At 37.4% G+C, this 19467-nt stretch overlaps 5 protein-coding genes and 2 non-coding genes across 9 annotated transcripts; 1 reads left to right on the plus strand and 6 right to left on the minus strand.

Annotated features, from left to right (window-relative positions):
- Positions 1–569: 569 nt before the first annotated feature.
- Positions 570–3239, minus strand: LOC125583072. The gene is made up of 4 exons (XM_048749619.1): positions 3163–3239; positions 2931–3093; positions 1062–2876; positions 570–953 (listed from the first exon to the last, which is right to left on the minus strand). The coding sequence occupies exons 1-4, from the start codon at positions 3237–3239 to the stop codon at positions 570–572; spliced, it is 2439 nt and encodes an 812-aa protein (XP_048605576.1).
- On the plus strand, positions 2668–2774 carry LOC125584631. Its single transcript, XR_007321542.1, has one exon. It is a non-coding gene; the product is annotated as a small nucleolar RNA R71 (small nucleolar RNA).
- A 6926-nt stretch (positions 3240–10165) lies between the features above and the next one.
- Positions 10166–12421, minus strand: LOC106377243. The gene is made up of 3 exons (XM_013817443.3): positions 12174–12421; positions 11665–12003; positions 10166–11154 (listed from the first exon to the last, which is right to left on the minus strand). Exons 1-3 carry the CDS (start codon positions 12297–12299, stop codon positions 10336–10338), a joined length of 1284 nt encoding a protein of 427 aa, XP_013672897.1. The 5' UTR covers positions 12300–12421; the 3' UTR covers positions 10166–10335.
- A 180-nt stretch (positions 12422–12601) lies between these two features.
- TRNAV-AAC lies at positions 12602–12675 on the minus strand. Its single transcript has one exon. It is a non-coding gene; the product is annotated as a tRNA-Val (tRNA).
- A 74-nt stretch (positions 12676–12749) lies between these two features.
- Positions 12750–16075, minus strand: LOC106348039 (probable sphingolipid transporter spinster homolog 2). Of its 2 annotated transcripts, XM_048750674.1 has the most exons (14): positions 15821–16074; positions 15220–15351; positions 14995–15096; positions 14807–14911; positions 14632–14707; positions 14442–14516; positions 14261–14363; positions 14036–14170; positions 13865–13941; positions 13675–13788; positions 13488–13607; positions 13264–13392; positions 13102–13180; positions 12750–13005 (listed from the first exon to the last, which is right to left on the minus strand). In XM_048750674.1, the coding sequence occupies exons 1-14, from the start codon at positions 15925–15927 to the stop codon at positions 12908–12910; spliced, it is 1452 nt and encodes a 483-aa protein (XP_048606631.1). In that variant the 5' UTR covers positions 15928–16074; the 3' UTR covers positions 12750–12907. The 2 variants fall into 2 exon arrangements, with proteins under 2 accessions (XP_048606631.1, XP_048606630.1); XM_048750673.1 differs by having other exon boundaries at positions 14036–14363; positions 15821–16075.
- Positions 16076–16516: 441 nt separating this feature from the next.
- On the minus strand, positions 16517–17246 carry LOC106377248. The gene has a single exon (XM_048750684.1). The coding sequence runs from the start codon at positions 17173–17175 to the stop codon at positions 16621–16623; it is 555 nt and encodes a 184-aa protein (XP_048606641.1). The 5' UTR covers positions 17176–17246; the 3' UTR covers positions 16517–16620.
- Positions 17247–17374: 128 nt separating this feature from the next.
- LOC106377246 (protein trichome birefringence-like 12) lies at positions 17375–19431 on the minus strand. Of its 2 annotated transcripts, none has more exons than XM_048750675.1 (4): positions 18628–19431; positions 18310–18429; positions 17954–18203; positions 17375–17840 (listed from the first exon to the last, which is right to left on the minus strand). In XM_048750675.1, the coding sequence occupies exons 1-4, from the start codon at positions 19167–19169 to the stop codon at positions 17805–17807; spliced, it is 948 nt and encodes a 315-aa protein (XP_048606632.1). In that variant the 5' UTR covers positions 19170–19431; the 3' UTR covers positions 17375–17804. The 2 variants fall into 2 exon arrangements, with proteins under 2 accessions (XP_048606632.1, XP_022555489.2); XM_022699768.2 differs by having other exon boundaries at positions 17375–17863.
- Between the last annotated feature and the right edge of the window lie 36 nt (positions 19432–19467).

Raw genomic sequence — 19467 nt, forward strand, 5'->3', positions numbered from 1 at the left:
TCAAGCCAAGTTAAGATTGGAGCTGATCTTAAGAACAATGCCAACATCAAGCAAGCAAACAAGTTTCAAGAAGAGTTTTCAAGGCTCGAAGCTTACAAGTTTTTTTCAAAAGATGCTTAAGCTACTTGATATGTTTAGCTAAGATGTCAAATTGAGTTCTAGACATGTGTTCTTTACAAGGTTTCTCCCAATGCATGAATGCAATCTAAATGCTTCTAGACTCAATCCTAAAGATGCAAATGATGCAACTAAATGCTTATTTTTGTGATTTTCGAAATTTTTCAATTTTTGTGGATTTTCTATGCAAATAATTATTCACAATGCAATGCATGAGATTGAAGTTGCCTGTCATAAGAGAAGGGAAATGAGGAGGGAGGACTTGTTGTCACCTTGGAATTTTCGACATGACCTTTGGGATGTTTTTACAATTCCCCCAAACTTGTCCCTAAGCTTATTCAAACACACTAAAGCAAGAAAAAGATATATAAAGATATATACAAAGGATACCATGGGACTTCCTCCCAAGTGAGCTTGTTTTAAGTCTCTAGCTTGACTTTCCTTCCAATTGGCTAATGAAGAGGAGGATCTTTCCCACCTTCAAGAGTGATGGTGAGGACTTGAGAGAGAAGCTCTTGAAGCTTGATTGGATCATCTTGGAGCTGAGGAGTGATGATGGCCCTTGCACTTGAGAATGACTTAGACCTCCCCTTGCATTTGATTTTGTACTCAATGGCCCCATCTTTAAGCTTCATTGGGTGGAGAGTGAGAGTGTGAAGAGTCTTATCAAGAGGTGGAGGTTGAGGTTCTTTCACAATCTTCTTCTTGTCATGAGCAACCTTTGTAGCTCTACTCACTTCCAACTTTTTAGCACTTTCCAAGTGCGCATCACACAGCTCTTTAGAGGACTCTCCAGCAAGACTTTCTTTCTCAATACCAACCCCTTCAGCCTTTGTCTTCTCAATTTAGGATGCTCCACAAGTGATTGTTCCACAATACTCAGCATTCATCTTTGGGGATTGTAGTGGATAGGAGATAGCTTTGTTCACATTTAGGAGTGTGACCTTCTTGTTGGCAAAGTCTATGCAAGCTCCCACTGTTGTAAGGAATGGAGTGCCAAGGATCAATGGGACTCTCTTCTCAGTTGCCATCTTCAGAACAGTGAGGTCTATAGGAATTATGCATGCTCCAATCTTCAAAGGGAAGTCCTTGATGAGACCAATAGGAGTTGTAGAAGAGGAATCTCCAAACTGTAGTGAAGATATGTTTGGCTCCATGCTCTCAATCCCTAGGCTCTTCATCATCTCTATTGAGATCACATTTACACTTGCACCAGAATCAACAAGAGCATCATCAAAAGTGAACTTGCCAAGGTTGCAAGGCAAGGTGAACATCCCTTGAGACTTAATCTTAGGGAGGAACTTTGGAGGGATTGGTGGATCAATCTTCATAATGGAGATGTCCAAAAGCTCAGCCACTTCAGCTTGGTGGTCTAGAATGTCATTGATGAGCATCATCTGGACATGAGCTTCACGCATACCCGAGATTTCTGGAAACCTGACCCCAACATCAGTAAGATCTTTTCTAAATTTAGAGAGCACCTTCTTCTGAGCTTTGGTGAGAACTCTTTGGGGGAAAGGGAGTTTATCATAGGGTGATAGCTCAACCTTAGTTGCTTCCTCTAGCTTAACCTCTTTCAGCTTGTTGTCAGCCTTGTGCTCAGTTCTTTGCAGATTCGTTGCTTCAACCTTTGTGGCAGCATCTTTCACAATTTGTGCTTCAGCTGTGGCTACAACAAATCTCTCAACTTCCCCAAACTCAGCTCCACATACTAATCTTTCAATCTCATCCTCCTCTTTCTCATGATCACTCAGCTCAATCTTTGGAGAAGTAGTGGAGAAGACAGCATTGCAAGACTCCTTGAGGTTCTTTTCTAGTTTTCTTGGTAAAGACCCCATTGGCTGCTTGGAGGATGAAGGCATAGAAGCAACTTGATTCTCCAAAGCTTTGAGATGAGAGGCAAGTTGCATGTACTTGTTGTTGAGGTCAGAATAATTCTCATCAATCTTTGCATGGATGTTCTTGAACTCATAAATCATGGTCTTCTCATTTCTGGCCTGAAATTCCAAGAGTTGCTTGAACATAAAATCCACACTTGAATCTGGAGTTTGAGTTTGAGAAGAGCTTTCGTGAGTCTGAGGAGACTGGTTGGCTTGGTAACCTCCTTGCTGATTGTTGTAGAGTGGCCTTTGCTGGTAGTTGTTTTGGTACTGAAAGTTGGGCTCTTTCTTGTACCATGTGCCATTAGCATTGATGAAGCACAACTCCTCTTGGCCTTCTAAACTATCAACCTCATTGATCACTGGAGGTGCCTCTTGAATCTGGTCACCAACAAAGTTCATCTTCTCCTGCTTAGCCTTTTCTGCAAGAAGTAGATCCAACTTGGCTTGGAGAGACTTCAGCTCTTTCTTTGTCTGCCGATCATCACTTCTGTTGATCCTATCATGCTCCTCACTGTAGATTGAGTCACTCTTGGCCATGTTCTCTACCAGTTCCTCTGCTTCTTCCTCAGTTCTTCCCAAGAAGAAACCATTGCTAGCAGTATCAAGTCTGTTTCTGCACTGTGATAGAGCTTCTCTATAGAAGGTGCTAAGCAAACTCACTTTGCTGAAACCATGATGAGGACATTGAGACCAATAGCCCTTGAACCTCTCCCATGCTTCACTGAACCTCTCTAGACTTTTCTGTTGAAACCCATAGATTTCGTTCCTGATCTTAGCTATCCTTGAAGTAGAGAAAAACTTGTCTAGGAAAGCTCTCTTGCACTCATCCCAAGTAGTGACAGTGGCACTTGGAAGAGTCTTCTCCCATTGGTGTGCCTTGTCTCCCAAAGAGAAAGGGAATAGCTTCAGCTTGAAAGCATCTTCAGAAACACCATTCATCTTGGACAAGCCACAATACTTATCAAACTTGTACAAGTGATCAAAAAGGTCTTCAACAGCAAGACCATGATACTTGTTGTTCTCTATAGTGTTGAGCAGCCCTAACTTGATCTCAAAGTTGTTGTTCTCCACAGCTGGTGCTCTGATTCCCAACCTATGACCATTAATGTGAGGTTAATCATAGGCTCCAATGGCTCTAGCTTGGCGCTGTGGATGTTGTTGCCGGTGCTGTGGTCTAAGATGATCAGCTCTTGGATCAATTCCTCCTAGGACATTACCATCTTGAGGCAGATTCTCCATATCAAACCCCAACCTTTGCAAGTGAGCCTGTTGCTCTACTTCTCTTCTTTGTCTTGCAATCTCCCTCTCAAGTGCTCTAATGTCTTCAACTCTTGGAACTAGGCTTGATGAACCTCTGCTCTTCAAGTTCATACACCTGAAATGCAAAGAGAGAAGAAGAAGGAGAACCAGTAACAAAATAAAAGAAAAAGTGACTTAGTCTCAAACAAGTGACTAAATCCCAATGTCACAATCAACCTAGAACTTGGCAACGACGCCAATTTGGTGCTAGACTTTCCAAGGGTCTAAGATCAAATCAATGTAGTATAAAAGATTGTCGAACCAATCCTAGGTGATTCTAAAGCAAAGGGAATGCAAGTTCATGCTTAAGCTAAGTGCAATCCGGTTTTAAAGATGGTATGAACTAAGAACTAATAAGCTAATGCAATAAAGTAATGATCTTTCTTTTCTCAATATGAAGCAAGAGGACTCATGGGACTAGGCATTTGATCTTGGGTGATGTAGATCCAATCTAAGGGTGGCAAGCTAGCAATCAAACACTTTCCTTATGCCTAGACACTAAGCTAAACAAGCTCTATCCCTAGATGAATGTTCTTTTGCTAAAGCAACTCAAACATCTAATCCCTTAGGTTGAATGTTACTAAAGCAAACATGGAGAACAAGTCTAATAGCAATCTTAACTCCTTTAGCAACTAATCCCTTATGTAAAGCAAGCTAAAAGCATTGAAGAGTTGGTTTAGGCATTTCATCATACACCTTGTGGGTAGGAAATGCCTAGAGATCTATTTTAGTATGATCAAGACTAAAATAGCATTGAGAACCCTCAACAAGCAAGGAAACAAGTGGATCTAACACTAAACACTCTAGATCTTCTCTAATCACCCTTAATCACCCTAGCCCATGAATCCAAGATTAGTCTACTCACTAATAGACATGAATAACCCCAAAACCATGGATGATTCAAGGTTAAACATGATTAGAGAGCACGATAATCAAGCAAAGATAAGAAATTATGATCAAGATTAAATCTTTCACCCAAAAGTGGCTTTTGATTAGATAGAAAACAAGATAACCTCTAAAATTAAGTCTAAAAAGTATTTATAGTGGTCTAAAAAGTATTTATAGTGGTCTAAAAACGAGCTGGGTCTACCCAACAAGCTTGGGTTGACCCAAGATAATTTGGGTAAAAAGTTGGTAAAAACAGAAGTGCAGATTTTTCTAAGTGTCGCAGCTGGCTTTCGACATGTCATTTGGCCGCTGCAACAAGTACATATGGGGCAGGGGCGTGTGCATTTTCCCAGCGGTTTGGCTTGGCCGCTGCAGTTGGCCGCTGGGGCAGTTGGGACCTCGTCTTGTGAACCAAAATCACCATTCTTGTCTCTAAACCATCTCCAAAGGTTCCAAACTCACCAAATAGCATCTCCATCACCTAATAGAGACAAATGTATATGCAATGCATCTAAATCTACTCTAAATGCATCTAAATGGACAAATTGAGAACTAAAATGATTGCTAAAACTATGCAAATACATAAGATATCAACTCCCCCAAACTAGAACTTTACTTGTCCACAAGTAAACTTTCAAGGTCAATTAGAAGAAAAGTTTGAAAATGGGAACTCATAACCAAAAGACACACTTTCTAACCTTCAATGTAACATCCCAAAGAAAACATTGCAAATAGCATGAGCATCTTCCTTATTATACTCTAGCTTCTCTAGGCCTATCCATACTCTTTTGCCTCTACTCAAGTTGCAATACTCTTTACCAACAAGTTCCTTCAATCAGCTCTCACATTGATTCACACACACACACACACAAGGTGAACTCTCACAAATGGGCACATGATCTCAATCATTTGGCTAGGTAAGCAATGGTCTAATATGAATGAAGAGATGGGTTCAAATGTTTTCATTTAAGGGTGGTTATCACTCAAAACAAGGAGCTTGATCATTATGCAAAATTTATCTAAGATTAGAAGCAACTCATGCATACATAGATTCATTCTCATCATTCTACCCCATTCCTAAGTGATTACAAATTCTACACCCATTTCATTCATCCCATAACCCAAAATGAAAAACACTCACATCACTCACCCAATGAACAACATTCTTTTCTTAAGACTCAACCACTAAGGACCTCTTATTCACTTTTCACATTTCTAAGCTCTAACACTTTTTATTATCCCTTCCCCACTATCTTATTGAATCTTTCTTTTTTTCGTTTTTCTTTTTCTCCATTTTTTTTTTAGAGGGGGAAGGTCTCAAACAATACAATCAAGAGCTTTCTTATTTTTCTTTTCTAGGTCCCTAGGGCTTTTCTTTCTCATGACAATCTTTTGTTCATCAATCTCAACTTTATCACTTCCCAAACCCAAGATATAAACCTTTAAGGAACAAAGACCCCACTCGCCAATTTGATGCTAGACTTTTCAAGGGTCCAAGATCAAATCAATGTAGTATAAAAGATTGTCGAACCAGTTCTAAGTGATTCTAAAGCAAAGGGAATGCAAGTTCATGCTTAAGCTAAGTGCAATCCGGTTTTAAAGATGGTATGAACTAAGAACTAATAAGCTAATGCAATAAAGTAATGATCTTTCTTTTCTCAATATGAAGCAAGAGGACTCATGGGACTAGGCATTTGATCTTGGGTGATGTAGATCCAATCTAAGGGTGGCAAGCTAGCAATCAAACACTTTCCTTATGCCTAGACACTAAGCTAAACAAGCTCTATCCCTAGATGAATGTTCTTTTGCTAAAGCAACTCAAGCATCTAATCCCTTAGGTTGAATGTTACTAAAGCAAACATGGAGAACAAGTCTAATAGCAATCTTAACTCCTTTAGCAACTAATCCCTTAGGTAAAGCAAGCTAAAAGCATTGAAGAGTTGGTTTAGGCATTTCATCATACACCTTGTGGGTAGGAAATGCCTAGAGATCTATTTTAGTATGATCAAGACTAAAATAGCATTGAGAACCCTCAACAAGCAAGGAAACAAGTGGATCTAACACTAAACACCCTAGATCTTCTCTAATCACCCTTAATCACCCTAGCCCATGAATCCAAGATTAGTCTACTCACTAATAGACATGAATAACCCCAAAACCATGGATGATTCAAGGTTAAACATGATTAGAGAGCAAGATAATCAAGCAAAGATAAGAAATTATGATCAAGATTAAATCTTTCACCCAAAAGTGGCTTTTGATTAGATAGAAAACAAGATAACCTCTAAAATTAAGTCTAAAAAGTATTTATAGTGGTCTAAAAACGAGCTGGGTCGACCAAACAAGCTTGGGTTGACCCAAGATAATTTGGGTAAAAAGTTGGTAAAAACAGAAGTGCAGATTTTTCTAAGTGTCGCAGCTGGCTTTCGACATGTCATTTGGCCGCTGCAACAAGTACATATGGGGCAGGGGCGTGTGCATTTTCCCAGCGGTTTGGCTTGGCCGCTGCAGTTGGCCGCTGGGACAGTTGGGACCTCGTCTTGTGAACCAAAATCACCATTCTTGTCTCTAAACCATCTCCAAAGGTTCCAAACTCACCAAATAGCATCTCCATCACCTAATAGAGACAAATGTATATGCAACGCATCTAAATCTACTCTAAATGCATCTAAATGGACAAATTGAGAACTAAAATGATTGTTAAAACTATGCAAATACATAAGATATCAACTAAGGAAAAGGATGTAACGTTACGTCTTGTTTACGACGAAAACTTTCACATCGAAATAACGACGAATATTATTAGTCATAAATATTACGACAACGACAATTTTTCCATCACGACGATCTGTTAACAACTGTTTTCATTTCGTCGTTAGTTGGTCATAATTGACATATTACGATGAACTAACAACTAAATCTGTAGTCGTTATGCTTCTATTTTCTTGTAGTGAACTTTTTATTGCTACCATACAATAGACATGAAATATAGGGAATCATAAACATAAATGTTAGTAAATGTGTGCTCTAATAGAGAAATCACCATACCAGATTGTATGAGATGACGAAACGGGAAACATGATATGAGTGTGCTTTAGGTTAAAAAAGTTTTACTAGACTTGATAGGGTTGTGATAAATTACATCGTCTCTATGAATCGGACTCCGCTACTAAGTTGCGATTGTAAGTTGTAGTTGTTGGGAGTAAACTTGAATGTTAAGTTGGAGAAGAACTTACCTAATTCTATTCGAGTTATGCTTAGGATAAAATAGGTTTCCTTTTGTGTTTAGGATAAATATATACTTATATAAAGAGATGCTAATGTGTAGCATAACTTTTGAGTTTGAGATAGATTATTGTGAGAGCTTAAATTTCTGAAAAAGTTTTCTTGAGTTAATAAGAGTTAAGTTATTCTTATTGATATTTGAGTTCATGCATTAAGATTATAACAATGGTAATCATTCGAGTGAATATGCCGACATACTTCGTTGTCCCCAGTTCCTCCATGCCGTTCCATGTTTCCGGAAGAATGCAACTGGTAGCAACCTTTATATTGTCATTGGCGGGCCCTGGAAAAGAATATTATGTGCCTTACATGGGCCTAGAAATGATATATATGCGTTAACCCTTATATGAGCCTTAGTCTCACAATGTCAAAATGGGCTCAATGTTTATTTTCCTACTTTTTTAAGTCATCTTCTAAGCAATTTATTTATCTCTCTTTCTCATCTTTATGAATCAGCTTACTGATACATATCTAACTAGGGGTGTCAAAATGAATTATAACTAATGAGTTGACTCAGCCTAGCTCGTTTTTTCATAAGCATAAACTTTATTTTTAGGCTCATTTAATAAATAAGCTTAATGATCGAGTTTAAATTAGATTATGCCCGATCTTTAACAAATATGAGTTACCTCATGAGCTTGGTCGTTTTATATTTTTATAAATACACGTGGATGACTTCTATTTTTTTATGTAAGAAAATATAGTTTTCATATTAATCATATTTATCTTCTAAAATTAAAATGTAAACCAAAAAGTTTTTTATATATATAAAATGTAAAAAAATGGATATCAATCCTAATATCATATATCTTTAAAATAAAATGTAAAACAAAATATTTCTAAGACTCTCATACGAAATATATATCTTTATGATTTAAATAGATGAAGACTTTGAATGAATCATCTTAAGACTCTTAAGTTGAATAGATTTTTGGATACTAATTTAGCTTTTTATTTAATTTATTATTAGGTTTTGGTTTTATTCAGTATTAATATTTAATTTTTGGATTTATAATATTTTAATTTTAAATTATATTATGAAAAATATTTTATTCTATATTTTATTTATAATTGTTTTTATAATTTATATTTAATCGTGAATTAGTTCATTTAATTCATGATCCAGATGATGTGAATTAGAATTTACATAGGAAAGATCATATAATCTAATCTATTAAAACATGAGTACAAATTTGAATTAACCCTGACTTTTCCTAAATATTTACAAGCTAATGCCACTGCAATTAAATTTAACTAATTTTTCGAAAAAATTTGAAATATCATACACGATTTTCCTAATTAATTAAAAACCAGAATTTCCTAAAACTAATACACGACACTAACTAAACCTTACTTCCCCTATTAATCTAATCTATTAAAACATGAGTACAAATTTGAATTAACCCTGACTTTTCCTAAATATTTACAAGCTAATGCCACTGCAATTAAATTTAACTAATTTTTCGAAAAAATTTGAAATATCATACACGATTTTCCTAATTAATTAAAAACCAGAATTTCCTAAAACTAATACACGACACTAACTAAACCTTACTTCCCCTATTAATGCTCATATCTCACAATATATACTTATGTTGGACAATTTAGAAATTTATTGATTAGCTTAAAAGACAAACATCAAAACAAATTAATACATGCTTCAAACCGTAAGTTGATATTACTTATAATTAATATATGCCTATAATATTCTCAACTATTGATGTTATTATTAATATACAACTATATGATATGCATAATATAATCAATATATAAATATGAACATTCTCATTTTAGTATTGATATTAGACATCTATCAAAAAAAATAATAGCATGTTTTGATATAGTCATATTAACAGAGAAAAACATCACTAAAATGTGTGGGAAATAGATATTACATATATATTTTGAAACTGTAGAATTTTTTTATTGATATTGTAATTTTTGTTATAGATATTACATATATATTTTGAAACCGTAGAAAAGTTATATATATATTGTACTTTCAAAAGATTTGATTCCACACTAGATAATATTTGACAGAAAATATTAGAAAATTGTAAAGTTAATGATTATCAATTATTATAATAATATTATATATTCTGCCACGTAAAATGAATTTGAAATTAATACTTATCAATTATTCTGAAAATTATATATTCTATATTGCTTTATTGACCATACATACACATATGACCCATATATAAATATAACATAATACACATTGTATATTAAGTGTATTCAAATAAAATTTAAAAATAGGTTACAGAGACCAATCAATATATTAAATCCACATTTTTATTTGTTTCCTAATTTATAAATTAGGTGTTTCATAAGTAAAAAATATTACACCGCCAAAAAAAAATTAATATTGAGAAATAATTATATAAAAAATTATAATATTATTGAAAATTGATTCAATATAGTAAATTAAAATCAGATATAATATAAAATGCATCATGAAATACATCTATATTTCTTTTCATACAAATTTAAAATAGTAATAATGATTCATAAACCAAAATATAATATAAAATTTATTAACTATAAAATAAAATATTTACAAATGAATCAAATCTCGCGCTTTAAGCGCTAATCAAAATCTAGTAAATGAATTAAATTCAAATAGCACAGGAAAAATCTGAACTTACTATAAACTAAGCGATCACATTTTGACACCCACTCTAACGAAGCCATTATCATAATATCGTGCATATTTAAACCAAAAAGAGTAGTAATTACAAGTAGCAGTGAAGTATATAACATACACTTCTTCTGCAGTTACGGTTAGTAAATTAAGGAAAACAAAGACGTGTATGCCAAGTCATTAAATTTTCTCATAAAACATCAACTATGCCCACATGATTTACAAGGTGAAAGGGCTTGGAGGAGGCTGAACGATTAGAAGTTTCGACATGGTTACATTCCCGGTAATCACATTCTGCGCAACCGTATCCTCCAACGGTATAGGATCAACCCTCATTACGTTCTCTGGCACAACCTTGTCACCATCAACCTTAGCAAGAACCTCAAAATGCATTCTCATTGTTTTGGGTTTTGTTCTCCACTCTGGAAAGTTTAATCCTTCAAGATCACCTTCCCTCAGCTTCCTCTCTACACCAAAACCAATCTTCATAAACGTTTGAGCTGCAACATCTGCTTTCAACACCTTAAAAGAACCTTCTTCCTGAGCTTTGGGACCTAAAACAGAGGTCAACAGCTTCTCAAAGCCGAGTAAGTTAGCGTTGGAGCCGTTGATTGAAGTGATTGGCCACATGGTTGTGAACTCCCTTGGCGTGAGGACAGTTGTAGTAACACCGTCAATTGTTGTGACACTACTACTACTACTACCTTTGTCTTTAGACATGGAGGATAGTTCCACAAGTCCAGGCGCAAGGCGCTTAAGCTTGAGTTTGCTCTCAGGAGACTGCGAGGTCGATGCAAGGGAAGTAGGACCAACAATGCGGAGAGAGAGAAGTGGGGTTTCTTGATCAGTTGATGAAGCACCACGTCGAAGCTGCTCAGCTAATGAGAGAAGACCAGAGGCAAACTCGCTGGAGCTTTGGTTTAATGGAAGTGGCAAATCAATAGGGTGGCGCAGACTAACTGATCTAGCTCCTTTGACAGTAACAACAGCACCATCTCCTAATATCACTTTCTTCAAAACACCAGCATCAACATCATACTGCACATTCCCGACAAGAACAATCAATAAAAAAGTCTCATCTCCAATGCTCAAAACATATAAACTAGCCCTTGGGATTTTGTCCGAACCGAACCAAGCCGAAAATGGTTTTCGGTTCGGTTTAGTTTGGAAAGATTTCAAAATATTAAGTCTTTTCGGTTCGGTTCGTTTTGGTGAGTTTGTTTTTTTAAAACCGAAAAATCAAAAATTAACCGAATTAACCAAAAATAACCAAAAACTATCCGAGCTTTTTTTTAGAATACCGAAATCCAACAAAATCCAACAAAATGGTTATTTTCGGAAAAAGTATAAAACCAAAATGAACTGAAAACCGAACCAAACCAATTTTTCGGTTTACTTCGGAGGGATCGTGGCCGAACCGAATAAACCAAAATCGAAAAAACGCGAACCGAATAAACCACAACCGTAGGCCTAATCTTCGTTATAATCACTGCATCAGGCTCCGAATCCCGAACCGAATAAACCACAGTGTGGATCATTTTTACTTACAGGCAGTGAAAGACGCATATCGTTAGCATCTTGGATCCACAGTTCCATGGGGCCAGCAAGCTGAAACGGAGCTAAAACAGGCGAAACATCACCAGACTTCTTCTTGTTCCTCATAGGAACCAAACCATTAGGTTGTTCCACTTGGAAAATAGGGAGGTCAACATACTCCCATCGATTCACATCTTCAAGAAGCTTGATGGGAAGAACTTTCTTATCGATCTCAAGATCAAACTCATAAGAAACAGCATGCCCTACCAATGCATCCCTCACATCAAACCCAGAGATCTTGACTTCTTCTGATTGGAACCCAAGTCCCTTCACAATTGCTTCCTTCAAATCCTAACAAAACGTGTATACCAAGAAAAAAGGGATCAACTTTCCTGTTCTAAGAGACTAAAAAGACAAAACTTTTGATGAATTTGTCAGGGTTTTGAACGCTATTGATCATCAGAACCACAAAAAGGTTATGACTTTCAGATAACTAATCACAAACCCAGAAAGCTTCTTACCGAGATGGCTTTAGGGTAATGATGGTTAGCTTCAGGAGACGAAACCAAAGCTCTAGACGATGGAAACGTTGTTAAGAGAATCAGAAACAGAGCTCCGACACCAACCAATGATCTGCGACCCATCATGGATTCTAATAAAAAAAAAAAGATATCAGAACCTCCAGATTATATAATTACAAGACCAGTGCAAAATTAGAAGGGACTTGGATCTTTTTTTTTTTTTCTGGTTATTTTCGAATGAGAAGGGTGTGGATTGTTCTGGAGACCTTTAAAACGGCGTGTTCTCGAGGGAGGGGATGATGACGTGTAGGTAAGTAACCAATAAGAATGAAGGAAGTGATGTGGCGCGAGATTATAAGTTGTGTGACGTGGAAACGGTTATACGTAACGACGTCGTTTTAAGAAGCTCGGATTAAAAAAAAAGACAATGGCTTCGCCCGGGTTCGAACCGGAGACCTTCAGTGTGTTAGACTGACGTGATAACCAACTACACCACGAAACCTTTACAACTACCAGGAAACAACTAGTTACCAAATTAAATGATGGAAATTTCAATATTGCTGCAAGTGTGAAACATAACAAAAGAACAAGAGGTAATATACAACTTGAAGGTAAACTGTTTATGTTTAAATACATATCTTTGTACAAGAAAATAGAGAAAGAGATGAATAAACCATTACATAGATTGATTCTTAGTACACTGTGACATTGTTAGTTTGTATTTTGTTGTTGTCTCATGCTTCCTCGAGAAGGGGTGCAACGGCTGATTCTCTGGTCACTGCATCAGGCTCCGAATCTTCGTTATAACGATCCACACTGTTTAGGAAGATCCCTGTAAAGTCCCAAACATAGTAAAAACCAATTACTTTCCCATTTAAAACTAAAAAAGAAAATTGTGAATTCCCAGTGTCTGGCTAAGAAACCGAACCTATGAACCAAATAGCAGCAGCTGGAAAGAGAACAAACGTAAGAACAAGAGCAGTCACTCTCCAATTGTTCACATAGTCCTGCATTAGATGAGAGCAAATGAAAATTTAATACTGTTGATGGCTTAAACCAAGGCTTGTGGCTACATCTGAGAAACTAAAACCTGAAGAACTCCAACGAGTGGTGAGGAAGGAACATCTCCAAAGATATGTATAGAGACAGTAGACATGGCCATTGCAAGTGGTCTCAGACTTGGTTTGACACAGTGGAGAACTATGAAATTCACAGGACCCTTAAAACATGATGAAAATAAATTCAAAAGAGGTGGCTTTTTGTAAGACATAGCAAGAATCAAGTATTTGAATATTAGCAGAAACCGAGATTTACCTGAGTGGCAAAGACGAGAAGTTCACCAACAGCAAAAAGAGCTAGAAAGGCATACATGCTCTTGAAACAGAAAGCAGCAAAGCAGAACAACCCTCCTATAAATGTTGAAACCGATAGTAGCTGCAGAAACAACATTTGAGGTTCAAGAATTTTTAGATTAGTGTGTCTTCTAAGTGAGGATTTTTACCTTGAAAGCATTTGAGATTGTAGCATCCATGAAATCTAAGACAACTCCTCCAGACAATGTGCCAACGATTCCGCAGATAACTGTAATCCCTCCAAATATCATATCAGCGTTTTCCTGCAAAGCAAAACGGATCAACACATCATATACTTTTCACACACATGGAAACGAAAACCTTCTGGTGATTTATTACCATCTTGTATATGTTATAACCAGCCTTTGGACCCCAATAAGAATATGCGCCTAAGACAAAGTTGTAAGCAATATACCCTGAATAAAAAGAAAAAAAAAGTTACAGGTAAATAACAATCATAGAAACGACACAAATGCTCTTGAACACACTCTAGAAGGAAGTAATGGTTACCGAGAATGTTTGTAACATAAACCTTATCTACCAAAAGCAGTTTCAAGTCTTTCAAGACAGCTGAGAACCCATAACCAGTTGGTAAAACGTTTAAGTTATCTGTCCGGTTTTTTCCTTTATCATCTGGAGCGAAACCTGAAGGTAACCAAACAAGAAGACTCATAAGAAATAGGTTCAAGTCTATGAGCAACATAGTGTGTGTGTTTTGTAACTTGGAAGACGCACCTTTCAGATGCAAGGGTTTGATAACAAAACCTAGAACAGCAAAAGGAAGCATAAGGATAGCTTCTCCCCAAAATGCAGCACGCCACGGAAGAACACTCCCCACCTACACGAAAACAACGGAAAGAGTGTAACTGAGGTCACTGGCGAAACCGTTTAGTAAGAATACCGTTTAATAACTCACCAGTCCACCATATACATAGCCAAGAGCATATCCTGTCGGAATACACATGTAGAACATAGCAAGCCACGCTGATTTCTAGTTATAACAAAAAAACAAAAGCGACTTGTGAATAATCAGACAACAGAAGATCTTAGTTAAATTATTAGCATCCTTTTTCTGCAGTGAACATATACATTCCAGAAGTAGCTACCTGAGCTTGAGGGGCATTATCGTCGATAAATGGGGCAGCAAGGCTTACAAATGATGCCTCACCAACACCAACAAACCTGAATAAGGTGACAAATCTAAGTATATGATTTTTGAAAAATAATAATAGGACAGGAAAGATACATAATTGAGAAGTAAATGGAAACTTATACACTCACATTCGACAGAATGTGATGGACCAGAAATCAAAGGATAAACCGCAGCCAACCACAGCCAGAGTCCAGATGGATAATCCAATTCCAATAAGTCTAAACGGGTTAACACTGCAACACAGAGCATAAAGATATTGAAATGTATATTCAAAGCCTATGTACTCAAAACTTTTTGGGAAACCAGTACTACACACCTCTTGGCTACAGAAGCAAAGATAGGAGAGGCGACAAGAAGGCCAACCATGAAAGCAGAAGACAAAACTCCATCTTGAAAATTGCTCAAGTTGAAATCCCCCCTGTGTAGCACAACCATGGGCATTTATTATAACTAAACTGCTTTCACAGAATAGTCTAATATTCTTGATAGATGGTCAGGTCGAGCTTAAATTAGAATCCGATCAAAGTCAGACTATTCTTACTGTATTCCGCTGCCAGCTGAACATGTACCAGTCGAGGTGCAAGTACCAAGACTCCCATTCACACCGTTACTTGCGATAGCTCCTCGATCTATATAATTTATCAAGTTGACTACACAAAACACAAAGAGAAGCCTGCATATAAACACACAAACGAGACAAAATCAATGCTAAGTAAATAAAAACACTCATCAATCAAACAGCCACTTGAGCTTTCTTGTTTTTTTAACAATATACATTAAAGAGTTTTATCTTATCCAGCAGCAACAACAACAACAAGTGGAATCTTCATTCCCATTTAACAGCAAATTCTTATTCTGATCTGTACTATCGGCTGGTCTCTGCTAATTCCAGAAAACTAAAATGTGACCCAGAGTTTGATTATACAACATATACTAAGAAAGTAGACTGCTTTCAATCAAAAAGATTGACCGATCCTTAAATGTACATAACACTTCCCTTAAATAGAACTAATCAGCAGATTGTAATGTTTCACACATCATTGAGACCATGAAGTCAAAGCTTCTACCTTTGGCCCTAAATTGTATGATGTTGACCTAAGAAACATATACAATGAAGAATAAAGAAAGAAGAGAAGGATTACTTTTTAGGAGAGAACCAAGAAGGCTCAGCGATCTTATCATCTGAATCCCTCTCCATAGTTGCTCTAGGGTTTTGTCCCCGATCAACTCCTCCGTCTACAACATCCATTGGGACGGGAGGAAGCTCCAAAAGATGCGAATTTCGGATATTCCCAGGAGGCTATTCTTGTAATTAACTGAATTCAAAGGCAAGATACAAGTCGGTCTTCTCAAGTTTCGATTTTTTTTTCCCGTCTTATCTATTTAATTTTTTTAAAAAAATTCTAGTTATTTTGTTATTATTATTCAAACCATCTCTCTCACATTTTGAATTTTTCTTGTTTCAATAATTCATTTAATTAGGAATGACAATTTGAATCATGGTTGTGGCTAAGGTTTTAGATGAAAACTGAGCTGTTGTTATCTGCTCAATGTGCCTTTGGAACTAAAACATGAGGAAGTTATAATAGTTTTCAGTAGATGACAGATAACCCATTTCACCATAGAACTATGTCACTTCTCTCCTTTGTTCAAACGTTACCCATTTAGATGAACAATCTCATCATCAACAACAACTAACCTTACCCATTTAGATGCACATAACCCTCCCAACAAAAAACATGTCAGAAGGATTTCTTGCAGGATTAAACATTTATATACAATTTTAATTATGCCCAATGCCAGAGTTGTTGCTTTAGATTTCAGCTCAACAGACAATATACACTAAAGAACATGATCATATATGCAACAAAAGCTGCCATCTTTACTGAAAATATGCAAAACAAAAACATGATTTATAAAAAAAAGATTGAAGAAGCTTTTTTTACTCAAAGCCTATGATTCTCTTTAGACCAGGAAACAACCCAGAAAACGAAGACATCGCCGAAGAAGAAGGTTCGATTGTTTTGTCAGCAACCAAACACTCTTCTTCAACCATTTCCTTAACAGATCTAACAGACAAAGGCTGGAAATCAACACCCCACTCATCCACAAACTCTCTAACCAAAACCACTTTCTCTTCTTCTCCAATCTTCCTCCATTTAACCCTCATCTCTTCTTCTTTCAAACCCACATGCTTACAGAACTCTCCCCACAGAATCTCACCGCTCTTCTTCATCGCTTCTCTTCTCTGTTCCGACACCGTGTTCGCCTTCCCGATCTCTCTCGCCAGATCCTTCGCCAGCTCCGAATCGCTCATTGTTTTCTTCTTCTTATTCTTGGCCTTCCTCGTCCTCCTGTTGCTGATGATGCCATCGTCTTCATCCTCTCTCCTGATGCACTGAATCCGGGTTACGGGTCGGGTTAATAGACAGCGAAACTCGAGATTCCGGTTAAAGGAAGTGTTTTGAGGAAGGAGATGAAGTAACCTCAGCGACATCTTTCTGCTCTTCTCTCTCTCTCTCTCTCTTCTGACCTTTATGGCTTTATCCTATAAAGGTTAATCCTTTAAGCCGTTTATGACATCCACGTGGACTAGTACTTACTGTCTTAAGCCAAAGGTGGAACCCTTTAGGATACTTGGGAGCTTAGTTACCGTTCCACAGCACAAACAAGCCCCAAGTAACTGACACATGAAGTCAGAAAAACAAATTTAAAACTCTATAATATAGAACCATCACAGATTCACAGTACAGGTTAAATGTTTGTGTTTTGTGAAGGTGGTGTGTATCTTGGAAAAAGAACAAAGAAACCCTACAAAATTCATCATTTTTACAGTAAAAACTAAAAAGTGAATCCTTTTAGATATATTTCGACTTTCCATGCCCAAGCAAGTCTCTCAGTCTTTACTCTGTTTTTAGGTTACCGAGAATGAGTTCAGCTAAGATATCGACCCATGTGTCTGGAACACCAGGTAGGCACCAGTGCATACAGTCTTGTCCCCATATCGCCACCGCGTCCTGTTTCCCTAACCAGATAGCAGGATGAGCATCAGCTCTGTATTCGCTTAGATGGGTCAGATCAAGTAGCTTGATCTCTGTGTTTTGCAGCTCGCTCTTGATAATTTGATTAATCCTTCTTGCTTCTTTGTTCACTCCATTGTTCCTGGGATCAAACCACAAGTCAAGCTGTCTAGGTCTTAGCATCACAGAGAATCCAGATAATAAGCAAGATTGAAATAAACAGAACTTCCTCAATAAAACAAGTTAGCGTAGTACCTGGTCTTTGTCGAGTGGTTTATCGAGCAAACAACTACCGTTCTGGTTCCAATCACCGCCATAGAAATGCCTCGGTGATTGCAAGCGCCAGAACTTAAGGGTCTTCGCCGGGACTTGTCGTTGGATATACGAAACCATTTGTTGAACAACAACTTCAAACCCTTGCAATATATCAAGAGGAGGATGTATCGGCTTTCCCTTTCGGTAGAAGACAAGAGGTGTCTCTTTAGGAAACTTATCGTAACCCCACCTAACAACCAACCAAATACACTTTGAATGCTTAATGCTTATTCTTCACAAAGTTGTAAGAAACAAAATCCAATAGGTTAAGGTCCTTGAGGATATTATATGTTTACCAATGGCCAGAGTTAAATACGAGAACATCGTAGAAGCTAGTGACATTGATCCACTCATCAGCAGGAACATCAACATCAACTCGATAAGCTCCTTTAACCCCGTCTTCATTAGCTTCTCGGCTGCGACCTTTATCATATCAGTTTAGAGCAACAATTCAACACATACAAATACACATTCTCATTATACATTAAACTTTAATGGCATTCAAAGACACCTAACAAGCTTATAACTTGGGACAAGACTAGAACTTGGTCCTTTGAAGAGCCTGTTTCAAAGCATAAAGGCACAAACTTTAGTGAAGAGTGGGAGATCTTTACTTGTATTTAGCGAGAAGAACGGATCTGTGATAAGCCACAGTGACGTTGAACTTAGGGAAGTAAGCACCACGCCAAGCTTTCTTCTTTTTCCACTTGACAGCACTCGGATCAGCCACTCTAAGTATACACAGCAACGAAACCACGAAATTCTCGTTCAGAGAGTCCCCAACGAACCCGATGTTCTTGTTCCTCATCCTCTCAAGAAACCGGGTCGGGTCAATCCGACTCAGCCCGCACCCATCGGGGACCCATCTCCACGAATTGATGACACCCATGTTTTCTCGCCTGTTCTTTAAGCAGTTCCAAGCGTTTCGGTGGAACGGGCACGTCTCGTCGTACAGGGGCTTCGGAGTTTCTGGAGTGTAGACCCATCGGCCGGAGAAGAGATCGCACGGCGGAGGAGAGACGAGGTTTGGAGTGGTGGGACGGCGGAGAAGGGTGGTGGAATAGAAGAGGAGAAGGAGGAGAGAAATGAGTAAGAGACGTGAGGATCGGAGCTTGGACGGCATCGTCGTGTAGGTTCGTCTGGATCCGAACTCCATCGAGATCACACGAAGGAGAAGAGAGTGTGTGTGTTCACTGCGATCTATCTCGCGTTTAAACCGGTTCTTTGTTTTCTCCGTTTAAAATTCGATTTCGGTTTTTGGTTTGGTTTAAAAATTGGTTTTAGTTTCACGGTTTCGATTGATTTCGATCAGAAGGGTTTATTGGTTTATCTACAGAATTAATTAGGTAAACCGAAAAGAAAAGATATTTTGAAGGTGGAAACTGAAATTAAATTAAATGGATAGAGATGTGGATAATAGAAATGGATGGTTCAAGTTTGGTTATTGTAGAGTG

This window comes from Brassica napus, chromosome C3 (genome assembly GCF_020379485.1).
Source record: "Brassica napus cultivar Da-Ae chromosome C3, Da-Ae, whole genome shotgun sequence".
In the NCBI taxonomy this organism is placed as follows: domain Eukaryota; kingdom Viridiplantae; phylum Streptophyta; class Magnoliopsida; order Brassicales; family Brassicaceae; genus Brassica; species Brassica napus.

Coding starts and splice junctions, on each gene's coding strand:
- LOC106348039 (XM_048750673.1), bottom strand. CDS start 15,927: ATGGATGTTGTAGACGGAGGAGTTGATCGGGGACAAAACCCTAGAGCA. Junction 13,789..13,864: donor GTTATAACATATACAAGATG/GTAATAAATCAC, acceptor TTTGCTTTGCAG/GAAAACGCTGATATGATATT. Junction 13,608..13,674: donor CAATCTCAAATGCTTTCAAG/GTAAAAATCCTC, acceptor TTGTTTCTGCAG/CTACTATCGGTTTCAACATT.
- LOC106377246 (XM_022699768.2), bottom strand. CDS start 19,169: ATGGAGTTCGGATCCAGACGAACCTACACGACGATGCCGTCCAAGCTC. Junction 18,430..18,627: donor GTTCTTCTCGCTAAATACAA/GTAAAGATCTCC, acceptor TAAAGGTCGCAG/CCGAGAAGCTAATGAAGACG. Junction 18,204..18,309: donor GTATTTAACTCTGGCCATTG/GTAAACATATAA, acceptor GTTGGTTGTTAG/GTGGGGTTACGATAAGTTTC.
- LOC106377243 (XM_013817443.3), bottom strand. CDS start 12,299: ATGATGGGTCGCAGATCATTGGTTGGTGTCGGAGCTCTGTTTCTGATT. Junction 12,004..12,173: donor ATTACCCTAAAGCCATCTCG/GTAAGAAGCTTT, acceptor ACGTTTTGTTAG/GATTTGAAGGAAGCAATTGT. Junction 11,155..11,664: donor ATATGCGTCTTTCACTGCCT/GTAAGTAAAAAT, acceptor GGGAATGTGCAG/TATGATGTTGATGCTGGTGT.
- LOC106377248 (XM_048750684.1), bottom strand. CDS start 17,175: ATGTCGCTGAGGTTACTTCATCTCCTTCCTCAAAACACTTCCTTTAAC.
- LOC125583072 (XM_048749619.1), bottom strand. CDS start 3,239: ATGGAGAATCTGCCTCAAGATGGTAATGTCCTAGGAGGAATTGATCCA. Junction 2,877..2,930: donor GCTTGTCCAAGATGAATGGT/GTTTCTGAAGAT, acceptor TTGGGAGACAAG/GCACACCAATGGGAGAAGAC. Junction 954..1,061: donor TAGACTTTGCCAACAAGAAG/GTCACACTCCTA, acceptor TAAATTGAGAAG/ACAAAGGCTGAAGGGGTTGG.